The 14,591-nt window shown below is 31.9% G+C and overlaps 1 protein-coding gene across 1 annotated transcript in view; it reads right to left on the bottom strand.

Annotated features, from left to right (window-relative positions):
* LOC125077199 (probable G-protein coupled receptor 158) overlaps positions 1-14,591 on the bottom strand; it is a 191,068-nt gene that overhangs the window by 38,246 nt on the left and 138,231 nt on the right. The window contains exon 3 of the mRNA XM_047689059.1: positions 10,414-10,597. Within this exon, the coding sequence (XP_047545015.1) occupies positions 10,414-10,597 (184 nt within the window). The remainder of the gene's footprint in view (positions 1-10,413; positions 10,598-14,591) is intronic.

Below are 14,591 nucleotides of genomic sequence, written 5' to 3'. Positions count from 1 at the left end.
TTTTCTAATCCATCGTTTACTAATCCGACCGACGCACTATATTGGACTTAGATCTATGCATGCCTTCTTTGCTTTTCGTATCTAGGAATATATTAATTATTCTTAAAATTAAAAATTGTATAAAAATGTCAAATAGAATTAAAGTATTTTCAGCGTTTTTTGTCTGTATTTATAAAAAAAACATCTGGCCTTATATCTGATATTTTCCTCAGGGATAGGCACAGTTGTAGAATCCACATATTGTTGATCACATTTATAGCTTTATGAACCTCTTCAAAAGATTATAATTATCTAAATATAGAATATATTTGTTAACTGGCTTAAACAGATGGAGGTTATCAATTTAAATTTATCATTTATGAACCCATTCAAAATTATTTATATTTGTTAGGTATAAAGGTATGCTTCATGTTTGGTTCCATTTAAATGTGTAGTTAGTTTTTTTGTTTTTTTATTGCATTGGTTGGCCGACGAGAATATGGGCCACCTGATGGTAAGAGGTCACCACCGCCCATAGACAAAGGCGCTGTGAGAAATATTAACCATTGCTAACACCACCTTTGCGCCACCAACCCTGGGAACCAAGATGTTATGTCCCTTGTGCCTGTGATTATACTGGCTCACTCACCCTTCTAACCGGAACACAACAATACAGAGTACTGTTATTTGGCGGTAGAATATCTGATTGGGTGGTACCTACCCAGACGGGCTTGCACAAAGCCCTACCACCTAGTTATTTGTTTTTGTTAATTTTTAACATGATTAAAAAGCATTTTAAAATGTGTGCTATATTTTAATAACAGAATCATATTTACTTTCAATGTAACCTTTAATACAGGACGTTTAGCGTGACCAATATGTTAGCAAAGGATTTAATGATAAAAAAGTTGTTTCCTGTTTATGTTAGCCGATTACACATCTTTGTAATATCGAGGTTATAATCGGACTTTCATATTCTTGGTAATAATAAATTACTTTTACCAAATAAACAGAATTATAATTAATATTCCAATACTATAATGTATGTTTATTAATAGAATGGAGTGTCAGTGCGTACCTCGTCATAAGGCCACTGATCCTGTAGTTTTGAGTTCAAAGCTGAAAGCGGGTCGGTATAGTGATTGGAATTCTTAAAATTTTGGAACGAAAGTCTTATGCGCGACTTACGGTAGATTGAACGGTGATAAATCGTCACGTAATGCACCCTCCTTCTCTTTCTATCGTGTTTTATATAATGTTATTTAAACTTAATTTTTGTTATTTTTTTAATTCACACGGTATTTTTAATTATTATTTTTATTCATTGAATTATTTATTTATCCTTTATTGCACCCAAACTTAAAACTAAAAATTACATTATTGCTACACAAAGTTGCATGAGGTGCAACAGGCGGCCTTATCGCTCAGCAGCGATCTCTTCCAGGCAACCTTTGGGCAGAGGATCATAATATTTACATATATGGGAAGGGTACAGTAATTTAAGTCATAATATAATACTTACATAATATAAAATTACACAATACACAGATAACAATAAATATATATAATATAAATATATACTATAATAAATATTTACATAAATAAATACATAAAATATATATATATATAAAAAAAAAAAAAGGAGATATAACAGAACAAAAAATTATCAACGACAAAACGACTGCTTAATGCAACAAGTAAAAGTCCTTAACCATTCTTTTAAAAACGGCTAACGACTGTGCGCGTCTAATAGCTAAGGGTAGTGAGTTCCAAATTCGAGAAGCTTATTCTTAAATGTTATTTATTATTTTTTTGTTTATTCGTTTTATTATTTATATATCTTTTAACTTCGCTCCAACCGAGTCTCCCAAGACAACTCAATTTTTATTTTCTATAAAATAAGGACAATCATTTTTAATATTTTTTTGTGGCTTTTATTTTTGTGAGGCTTTTTTAAGGCACAGATGATTTCGCTAAAGTCACGTGCGAATGAACTTAAATATAATACTTATTTATAAATTGTGAAGTGTATGACTTGTACCATACTGAAATCGCGTTAAAATCTATGCGAACGGCCTGCTTCTCTGGCAGACTATGTAGATTTCACCAACGGTGAGTGGAGACGACGGATATTATAATTCTTATAATTATAAAATATTCTCTTTTGTTTTCCGTCAAATATTAATGAAAAAAAAAAACTGATTCTTTTGCAAGAAAATATTTATTGTTACGATTTAATAGTTTTTTTTTGTGAAATATTGTGTAGCTTTGAAAATGTAATGAGTCGCCATTCACAAGATAATTTTGTTATATGCTGTACAAATATCTTCATCCCAAATTTTAAAAAGAAAATGTAAAAACCCAGCTTATTTTAGGACTTTTTGTTCGAATCTTTGTTTGTTCAACTAGTAAAATACTCAATGTAGCAATTAAGAGTTCTTTTGAGAAAAGGCATTCACGAACCAAAACCAAAAATCCCTTTTCTTGGTGAAGGAGTTACTAGAGTAAGTACTCTCTGGAAACCATTAGAAACCTTTCTATAGAAATTGTTCTCAATAGAACATAAGATTCGTATGAGAATTACGTTCCTTCACAAGAGCCACTTCTTCACTCAATATCTTTTATACTTTTTTCCCTATTGTTAATTCAATGATTAAGACGAATTCAACTTTTTACTTTGCTGTCGGTACCAAAACGAAACGAATCTGTGAGCTCTCGATTGAATCGTAAGTAGAGAACGATGAATTTCAACAAATTGATTCGGCGGATTGAATGTGGAATTGAATGCTAAGTGGGCATATTTACCATTATTTAATATATATCATAAGAAAAACGAAGAACATTAATGGTAATTTCATTTTCAATACACATTCATACATCACAATAGATGACGTTCAATCATTTATTATCAGCTATGTTTATACTTTGGAAATAATTGTTTTAGTTAGTTTGTATGATAATAAATTTTTTTTTTTTTTATCTTTACCTATTTGTTCATAATAATAATATATAATATTTGTATTTTTAATATATTTCATAATATTTTATACAGTAATATTAATTTAGCAACAAAGGCAATGCTTCAAAAACTTTTGTCTTATTCATTATTTAAAAATACTTTTATATAAATTAAAATAACAAACGTAGTAGTCTTTTAACAGATGGAAAAAGCCAGAATCACTCCCCAGTGATTTTTCTGCCAAGTCCATTCAAATATTACGGCGAAGTTAAGAGCAAAAGAGAGATCTCACGGACTTTTTTCTTAATTAATTTACTCTTTAATCCATTGATAAATATAACCAGGAGCTGAAGCATTAACCGACATTATCTAATTGAATATTTCAATAAACTTATTTTATACGTAACACGTAAATAATATTCATTTAAAAATATTTTTTTCATTTAAACATTTTTATCAACCTAAACAACTAGATAACGAGCTCCCAAGGATGATGCATAGTATAACAATTAGATGGCACTTATAATTAAACCCGAGCCGAGATGGCCCAGTGGTTAAAAACGTGCATCTTAACCGAAGTTTTCGGGTTCAAACCCAGGCAGGCACTACTGAATTTTCATGTGCTTTATTTGTGTTTACAATTCATCTCGTGCTCGGCGGTGAAGGAAAACATGGTAAGGAAACCTGCATGTGTATAATATCAACGAAATTCTGCCACATGTGTATTCCACCAACCCGCATTAGAGCAGCATGAAATATGCTCCAAACCTTCTCCTCAAAAGGAGAGGAGGCCTTAGCTCAGCAGTGGGAAATTTACAGGCTGATAATGTATGTAATGTAATAATTAAACCTTTGATATCTCTACATCGCGATGGCGAGATTTGATATTTGTTTTATTTCTATAAGAAAATATGATTGGTACAACTACTTAAACAGTTAAGTTTAAAAACACATACGTTATTAATCGCACATTGATACATTATATAAACGTAATATAAATATATTTATATAATGACATGAATATTTTGTATCAGAAAGTGAAAAGTTAAGAAATATTTTACTTTTCAATTAAGCTTCGGCGAAGCCTTTCTGATATATTGAGCTGGTTTCTGACAGCGCGAACAGTGAAATTATTACAAAGAAACCAGAGCGATGTATATGATCGGAAAGTAGCAAGCGAATCGATTGAAGCCTACATACCCACCCATACTTAAATCGTAGTCAACGTTCATGAACGTTACACAGGAGTTATATTTAAATAATGAGGATAGTAAGAGTCGAATAGAGAAAAGAGACATTAAATACTTGAAATATTGACATTGTCTACTTGAAAACCGTTTAAGTTTAGCGTACTAGACAGAAATATGATTTAGAAGTCAAGACAAATTACATAGTATGTAGTAAAAAAAATCAAATCTGCAAAGTACTCCGAAACGCATTGCGAATATTTGTGACGTCATAATGTTAGCGTATTTATGAAGCCAACCTTCGTACACAAACTTTTGCGGTGTACTTACTTTGAAAGCTTACATGAATCATTCGACCAATCAATTTCGACCAGTGGCGAATCGCAATACAGATTGCCAAGCGCTTGCTCACAGGGTCACAACATGAAAAGTCATTTTATTCAGATTCATTGGAATTGCTTGCCACAAAAGTTGTCTCGTCGCTGTCCGATCGGGTTATACCCAACTACCCGGTCAAGTCTTAGTAAATAATAAGTAATCAAATCAATTCAAACTCTTTATATGATATATTATATATTTGTTACATATAAAAAAATATTTTTATTACATATATTATTAGTATCTTTTAAATAATCATCACGAAAGCTTTTCGTACTTTCATACTCTTTGTCGTACTTAGCCATGCGCTGAAGCATTTTGAGCACGAGAATATTTTTGTGTAAATTGGAAAAATAGCTCACATTTTTTTTAAAGAAGCATTCAAATGCGTGATTTGTATTCGCTAGTTGAACACATTTGCTTATCACATGTTTATTGAGGTATCAAAGAATAAATACTTCAGAACTAAGAACTAGCAAAACTAACTTATACAAAACTCTCAGTTAAGGGGGACCTGAAACATTAATAAGCAGTGTGTTTCTAACTCTGATAGAGATTTGTGAAAGCCCGTCGCACCAAACAATACTCTATATTCCGGCTTGAAGTGTGAGTGAGTGAGTGTACGTGTAGTACATGTATAATGAACGAGACATCTTAGTTTCCAGCGTTAGCGATGCATTAATTATGTTTTTACCTTGCGAATATCTGTGAGTGGCGGTAATCACGCTCTTAATAAAAATATAATATATTTTATTTTATATATTGAAATAGGCGTTTGAGGCAAAACGTTTCGAGTATAGTTCTAGTAATTCACGAAGGCGCGCCCTTGCGCGTTAAATTATCATCGGCTTGCAATAGTGTGAGTGAGTGACGTTCCTGCTTACAGATCTCTTAGTGTGCGTGAGATGACTAAGAGTAAGGTCAGCAAAAAATAGAAATAATAATATTATTATTCTATATTTAACAATTTAACGTTTTGAGACTTTTTAAGTGAATAGACGTGTTAGTTCAATATAAATTAAATCGGGCTTCAATATAAATATTTTTTTTTTTGTTTTGTCGATATATGCGACAGAATAGCGGTTAAAAATAATATTATTATGATAGTAAAAAGATAGATTGCATTGTTATTGCAGTATGATATTTTATTTAATTATCGTACGTTGGTAAGCTTTTAAACTTGGATCGTAACTTAAGATTTATGTCATAATAATAACGACCTGCCCCGGATTTGCACGGGTGCAATGTATTAATAATAAAAATATATGTCAGTAATATAATTTACACCTTATAGCACTTAGAAATAATGTAGCTTTATACCAATGAAAGAAGGTTAGGATAAGATAATTAGCTCCGGAGATTACCTCCTACATACAAACAAACAATTTTATCCTTAATAAGATTTTTTTTTTATATTAAAAACTAGTTGTCGTCCGCGGCTTCGCTCTGCAGTCTTCGCATAATCCTATGTCTTTCCATACAGTTCAAGTTTCCTTCATACCAAATCTTATCGAATTCAGTTCCGTAGTTTGGCTGTGTAAAGCAATAGACAAACAAACAGAGTTTCGCATTTATATTATTCGTATAGATTATGAGTGACACGTGGCGGGTTTCGACCAGACCAGACCAGAGAGACGGAGATTTTAGACAAAACTTGTGAGAGGCCTAAGTCCAGCTGTGGACTGCGATTAGCTAAATGGTTTATCACAATCATTTAGCCAATCGCGTAACACGTAAAAAAGAAATAAATCTCAAACAAAATTGAATGTTTTATATGTCAACACACAATATTTTATCAAAGCCGTATTCGTACTTTTGTTCCGGATCACGAAGGTTTTATTCAAAGAGGTTTTTAATTCAATTACTGTTTTACATGTCCAACATTTGTATAGTTCGCATGAAAGTTGGAACGGCCAGTGAATGTTATCAGGAATTCTTGTATAATCCATTTCCCCCAACCAGAGTATCTATGACCTAATCTCCGTTATTACTTGGAAGCCAATGTCCAATGGATTGGATTAAGCCTATATCTCCCGACCGGTCTCCTCAGTTTCAGTATTTTTTATTGATTGGTCAACTTCAATGGCGTAGTTACTTTTGAACATTGGATCAATCGCATTAACAATGAGTATTATTAAAAATATTTTAGAGCCGACTGTAAAAATTGACTTTTTTATGGGTACGCCACTCCGAGGTCCCGGGCTCAATTCCCGGCCCAGTCGATGAAAAAGTTCATTAGTTTTCTATGTTGTCTTGGGTCTGGGTATTTGTGGTGCCGTCGTTACTTCTGATTTTCCATAACACAAGTGCTTTAGCCACTTACATTGGGATCAGAGTATGTAATGTTGTCCAATATTTATATTTATTTATTCATTTAAAAATACACGTAATGAATGGTACTCCTATTTAGGACACAATTGCTGTCAATGCTTATCAAATCTTTTTTGTTGTTTGCCTTTTCTTTAATTTTGTTGTTGTTCTTTTAAAGATTAGTAGTATATACGTATACCTGTATACTTTGCTTGTTTTCATTTAGTTTTAGTCATCTTTGTTTGTACATTTTTTCAACTGTGCGGTTCTCATAAACTTTTATTTCGTTCTTTCTTAAGGTTATAAATTATTAGTAAAACCAATGAAATGTAAACTTATGAATAGATAAAAAAATTAATAACCGTACGCATACATATAAATTTTGACATATGCTATAATATTATATAAACTCGTAAATATTTAATTTTCAACCAACTTCAGAAAAAAGTATCTATAAGGATTCAAAAATACAGAATGAAATATTATATGGGCTCGAATTTTGTTTACTCAACTCAATATTCACTTGTTTGAATGTAGATATGTACGAAACGTTTATTGTTACGATCCGCTTAAATATTTTTTACCATCGTTGCTGCATTTAAATTAAAAAAATATATATTTCCAAACAGTACAACGAAAATTTTCTTCTCTCGAACAAATTTTAAATAGAACAAATACCAAGAATTCTTCTACGGTGTTACGCTGTATTAGGACGCTTCATACCATTGAATTTATCTTTTATAGTATTTACTTCTATTTCTTTATTGTTGATTTCCAAGCAATGTATACATTTATTTAGGGGTGTAAGGGGGCGCAATTACATCTCATTGCCTCAAGTCATCCTCACAGACTGATGACAGGCAGCAGCGTCAACGGTGCGAGAAGTTGCGCCCTGCGGTCGCCAACCGGCATTCCCAGCGTGGCGACTATGGTATTACCCCCCACCCCCTTGATGACTCCAATATACCCACGACCCTCAGTCGACGGCTTTCGTGGATGAGAAGGGCCGAAGATCCCGATCTTCGCCACTGAGACCGCTCAGTGGCGCGCCTTGGGCTCTGCCAAGGAGCAACAGCCTATGTCCAGCAGTGGACTAATACAGCCTGATTATGATGATATGATAACGTATAAATTTAATTGTACTTTATTGACATACACAGTAATAAAAATGCTGGAAAAGAGTAACTATTGAGTTTCTTGCCGTTTCTTCTAGCTTTACATTTAATACAATACTGTAACATGGAGATTAAAAAAATATTTTATGAGCTTGAATAAATAAATGTGACGACCTCCGTGGTCGAGTAGTGTGTACCGGTTTTCATGGGTACGGCACTCCGAGGTCCCCGGGTTCGATTTCCGGCCGAGTCGATGTAGAAAAAGTTCATTAGTTTTCTATGTTGTCTTGGGTCTGGGTGTTTGTGGTGCCGTCGTTACTTCTGATTTTCCATAACACAAGTGCAATTCAACGGGGAAATGCTGCTAGCATTCTTGCCACGATTCCACGCGGTCAAGAATAATTCAGTAACTATTATTAATTCATATTTTTTTATATATTTAAGCACTTAAAGTTATCAAATCAAATGTTTATTAATATAATACTTTGATTTTGATTTTTAATTTTATTTTTATGACAAAGAGTTATTTGGTTTTGGTTACGATACACTTCACAAATATAATGTTTGTTATGTACATTAATTACAAACACTTGTATACAATTAACGCAGGCACTTTGACAATGAATAACAATAATTAATATTAAATAAAATATTTGTAGTTATTTAAAAGATTTGAGACTACGTTCTATATAATTACGTACGTTTTAGAGATTTAATACATTGATAAATTGTATAAAATAAGCTAGTATAGAAATGTTAGCATATTTTGTTGCTAATTGTCCTCGTTAGAAGATAAATTCAGAACTGTCTTGCATATTTATGTTTAATAAGATCTCGAAAAAGGAAGAGTCAAAAGAGTATGTTGTTAAGAACTTGAATAAATAATGTAAGTATTTACTAAAAATTTTATATTCTACTAGTTGTTGCCCGCGGCTTCGCTCGCATTTTAGGGGTTGACTGTCAAGTGTTAGGCCAAAAAAAGTAGCCTATGTCCTTTTTTAATGTTCAAGTTTGTTTCATACCAACTTTCATGAAATTCGGTTCATTGGTTAGGCAGTGAAAGAGCGACAGACAGACAGACAGAGATGCTTTCACATTTATAATATTAGTATAGATAATACGGGTAACTGGCTAGATTTTATACAAATGTATCACGTTTATAGTAAGCCATGTAATATTTGGTGATTTGGCAAATCATTTCATGTGATCGTTATTGTTTTGAAGTATTGAGTAACGTAACGATAAATACAAAGAGATGGACGAGCGTAATTCACAATCGTGAATAATATGTTTTCATAATCGATCGATGTTATTGATTCATGTTCTAAAATTAAATGTATACTGAAATATGTAAAAACTTTTTTTTTATATTTATATTAATAATAATGTATACAACTTATACTCTATTCCAACCATAATAGAAGAAAAGCCAAATAAACAACATTTTACAGCAAATTGACGCGATATCATTGGTCGAGAGCTTGATTAATTTATGATAATTACTATGGATTTGCGATTTTATCGTCAACGAAACTGTTACCGGAATCTTAGAAGTGAAATTGAATTAAGAATAGAATTAAGTAGATAAGTGTAATAGTGTTGTGTTATAAATAAAGACATATTATTCATAAACTCTTAGTAGTATACAAAATAGCTGAATTATTACCAAATCGCATGAAATACGTAAATCTAAGGTTTGTTTACCTTTATTCCTACTTCAATTGGAATAGACTATATATTATTTATATATTTAGATAGAGTGTCGGATACAAAAGAACTAAAACAAATGTGACAACTTTATTGTCTTGGTGTGCGTGACGGCTACGCTTGACACTCGCCAAACGTCTTAAAGTAAGTAACGTCTAGGGTGCGTGTACTTTGTGTCTACACAGTCAGTTTATCTTGACATATGTGACAGTCTATCTAGATATATAAATAATCAAAGGTATAGTACAAAAAATAGTACAAGTGTAGTGTACAAGTGCGACTCGTGTTGAGTCTTGAGTTGAGATCTGTGATTGCCTGCAAATGATTTTGGTTTTTAAATTAGGTATAAAGCAAGTTCATTATTAAAATACGTAAGTTCCGTAGATTTTGATATAAGTGACGAATTAAAAGAAAATGTTTTCTAAATATTTTTTAAGCTGTAAAGTTTAAAATATTTTTTTATTCACTATTTTTTTACTTACAAATTTCCCAACACATTTAGAATTCATTTGTTACCGCTATAGATCTGTGAAGTGAAAAGACTACCCTTTTTATATCACCCACTAGATTCGCACAAAACACCGTGACAGACAGACAGACGTGGTCGCATAGATTAAATATGGTATTCTATTTATTGTAACAACTTTATTAAGCACATTTATCCTACACAAAAAATAACACAATATTTTGATATCGAGCGATTATACAAGTTTTCTTTTAATACAAATTATTATAGACTAAACTGTTACAAGATCAGAAATTTAATTAACAAACTTACTTGAAAAAGTACGTTCCATTGTTGTAACCGAAGAAGGGTACAGTGTAGGTAAGCATCCAGATATTGCCTCCACCGCAATCGTAATAGGGCTTCGACCATTTGCCGTCCTCGTACGTGACGGACAAGATTTCATCCGGCTCCCGTTCTGTGTGTGCGGTGTCGTTATAAGTGTATGTGTTGTAACCTGCACCAAAAAACTACGTTAACTATTTTTTTTTAATGAAAATTGTATCAATGCATGGATGGTTCTTTATCAAAATCAAACTAACGACTAGAACGTCATCGTTATTATCAAGATTTATTAAAATATTAAGATACTACGAATACTGTACGACTTATCGAAAAGAGCGACCAAGGCAATCTTTTCAGCTTCGCTGTATTTTTCGGAATTGAGCCGAGACAACTTAGAAAGAGAAAAGACTGCGGGTTAAACTTTTTTTTTATGGTATAGGGGGCAAACGAGCAGGAGGCTCACGTGATGGAAAGCGACTACCACCGCCCATGGACATCTGCAACACCAGGGGGGTTACAGGTGCGTTGCCGGCCTTTAAGAAATAAGTACGCTCTTTTCTTGAAGGTTCCCAAGTCGTATCGGTTCGGAAAGCTGGTTCCACAGAGTGGTTGTGTGAGGCAGAAAATGCCTTAAAAATCGCGCTGACCTGATTAAAACCTGATTAAGCGTTACAGATTTTCATATGCTTAATTCGTATTTTAATTTATTTCGAACTCTGCGGTGAAGGAAATTGTGAAGGAATTTTGATCACACATAACATTCTTAATTCAAATAGGCTAATGAAATGAATGAATGTATTAAATGATAAGTATATAATTAAATGTTAACCTACTCCTAATATGGAATGTACCAAGAGACATCGTGCTTATATAACCAAGTATATTTTTGATAAAGTTTCTAGTGTCACGGCGGCAAATATATATTTTGCTAGTAGTAATAAACCAATATTTACATCGTAAACTTTGCAAGGGTTTTCGAATAGAGTTATTAAAATAAATGTAAATATACAGCCCATACGGCCATAGCCTATGTCAACTCGGTAGCCGTGTAAATATTATACTAAAACAAACCGTTTTTTAAAAAATATAAGACTCTTTTCGTAACCTATATTTCCAATTTCACACTCTTGAGTGATGAATTTCCAAAAATGATGTGACAGTTACCTTTAACAGCTAAGTGGAAGCCTATACACCGATTTCCATATTTATAAAATGATGAATTTGCATACAAATTTTCATCCTAAGTTTCATCGTCTTTGGTAATAATTAATGAATTTTCGATAAAACAACCCCCTTTAACTAAGGACATGCCTGATTTCTATATTTCTAACATCAGAAATGAGAATTTTTTATACTGACTATCATCGTCCATTTATCCCTTTTGAAGGTAAATTTTGAAAAAAAATGTTTTTGGTTATTTGCACCTTCGAATGGTGGTGGTGCCTTCCTTTTAGTAAGAGTTTCTGTGCAATATTTTCTCCTGTTAGGCCTACCGGTTAAGGAGTTTTGTTGCATTTCAGTTCAATTATTAAAAAAAAAGTTAATTAAATAAAAATCTCAAATTTGAAGCGTCGATGTTTAACAAAGAAATAATTAACTTAGTTTGTTTAATTATTTTATTCGTCTTTCTCGTTCTGTCGTTGTCTTAATTGTAGTAAAATATTTCGAAACATTTTTATCATTTTGTTTTGAATTCCGTAGATATTTTAATGAGAATCGAATGTTTTCAACTAAAATATTGAAAAAAAAGTCAAAATACGAAACATTCGACGTTTCGTTGTACATCTAGATCGTTCTTATTTTCTTATATCAGATCTATATCTTAAGATGTCGTTTGATGTTTTCTAAGATAATTTTAAATATAAACGATGAATCTTAGTTAACGCCGTGTATTTGTAATAAGATTTTCTTTTTACCAAATCATATTTATTTAAAAGATTATCAAGTATTTTATAGAAGCAGAAATAAAATACAACGCTAAAAGTACAAGTTTGGTGATTTCCTTAATAATCTCAGCTTTACGTGTAGCTACTACTCTACTATTTCTTTTCCATTATCGACAAGTCCAGCTCCGCCATTTCCTTCACTAATACCTCATTGAACAGTTTCTAGCTTACATTCAGCCTTGAAATTAAAAGCTGGAAGCTCTTTGAATTTCATTTTCATTCTGAGTTGCTTCAGTTTTTTTATTGTATTCGAGCACATTTCACAACGGCTCTCAGCAAAGTTGAGAATAATGGCAAATTTATACTGCAAATAAATGTATATGCACTTTCTTATTGATTGTACGGCGATCTACAAAACAAAAGTTTATCGAGGACGTACTTTGAGATTAATTGAGTTTTATAAGATAATTTTTCGTGTATAAATTAATATGTTATAAAATTTCGCAAACAAATTAGCCGTCGCAACAAAGTAACCAAACCAGATGTTGCAATAAATAGTACAAGCCAATTTAAATTAAAGTGGATATTTAAGCAAGCTATTCAGTTTTTAAAGTAGTGTTTATAAAATATTTCGAAATCGCTTAGAGAAAAATGTATTGGATTTGAGCTAAACTTGTTTCAGAGTATCGCAGAACAGTGAATAGTTGCCAGCCAACAGGACTGAATTCCTACAATCTACTGGGAAAATATTCAAAGTAATCTCGTCACGAATTTCCTTATTGTTCGTTATCAAAATGTTGTGGAAATAAATACAGCGTTGGGAACAAATGTTATTACAAATTTTAAATTGAAGTTTGTTTATTGAATTTTAAAATATAAGCAGTTCGGCTAACTGATTGCAATTCCTATATATTTATGATATAAGTAGGTAGACGGGCAAATGGGCAATATGATGATAAATGGTCACCACCACATGTCAAACCAGAACAAAACAATACAAAGTATTACTGATAAGCGATAAGTGGGTGATAACTACCTAAATTATCCGGCACCAAGTTACCACCAAGTGATAAAAATTGCTTAAAACTAATATTACATCATAAAATCTCTTAAAAACCAATTCTAGTTCGTGCCGATCGGACTTATCGAAATATACTTCCATAAAATTTTTATAAACACCGGACAAAAAGATAATGTCTTCGCCTCTAGTTTTATAAATAGAGACAATTACGATGAAACTGTGCTTGACGATAATACGAAAGAAATCCTAGATCAGGTTAAGATTACAAAGGAAACGACGGCGCTAATGGTGTCGTTAGAAATTAAGCTGAAGGCTTTCTGTAAATGCTTTCGAATAAATAGGATTATACTGACGGATAATTTCGTAAACCGATGAGTCACTGATATATTTACGTTTCTGAGAATTATTTGTAAAATTATATAGATGTATTACTTATTATTTTGTTATTTATACTATAAAAAATGAAACATGATTTTTTTTAGTAACGCATAACTAAAAATTGGACTATACTAGAATACTATCGATACATACATCTTACACGAGAAGATGTCGCCCGTATATAACATTATTTAAGTAGTTGCGCTTCGCATTTTTAGTCGCTGTAGATTTATTAAATTTCATGTGAATAATAAATCAAATCAAATCAATTTTATTCAAGTAAACTTCACAACGAAGCGTTTTTGAATCGTCGATATTAAAATACTACCACCGTTTCGGAGAGCAGCCTCCAGCGAGAAGAAACGGCAAGAAACTCGCATAGTTGCTCTTTTCAAATAAAACAGATTTACAATGCTGTTTTATTAAAATAATTAGTGTCCTGTGATGGAACCCGAGCCTAAAACCAGGCGTTTTTTGAAAAGTACTCTTTTAATGAATAATAAGATTTATTTATTAATTTAGTCTTAATAAACTTTTTAATAATATGTGATATAGTTCGATTATTATTGACTAAAATCAGATGTTACAAAAATATTCTTCAGAAAGCCGCTCCGTTTCTTATATAAACACGTTAAAGTTTGAATTTTTCATCATCTCTGTGAATTTAACTCATGTTAAAACTATTGTTATGATATTTGTAGCTTTCTCAAGTTAAAAAGAATAAAAACTAACGTCGACTATGCAAGTGCAATATTATCAAAGATAAAAAGTTGGATGAAAAATTAGGTTTTGAACAAAATGTATATTGTGTTTACTGCACCTAATTTAAAACAACAGCGTTTAAAGTTTATTTTAAACAAACTTAGTGTAACTGTGTTTCT

Source organism: Vanessa atalanta, chromosome 1 (genome assembly GCF_905147765.1).
Source record: "Vanessa atalanta chromosome 1, ilVanAtal1.2, whole genome shotgun sequence".
Lineage (NCBI taxonomy): Eukaryota > Metazoa > Arthropoda > Insecta > Lepidoptera > Nymphalidae > Vanessa > Vanessa atalanta.
The sequence above is the reverse complement of the archived record's forward strand: the minus strand, read 5'-3'. Positions and strand labels throughout refer to the sequence as shown.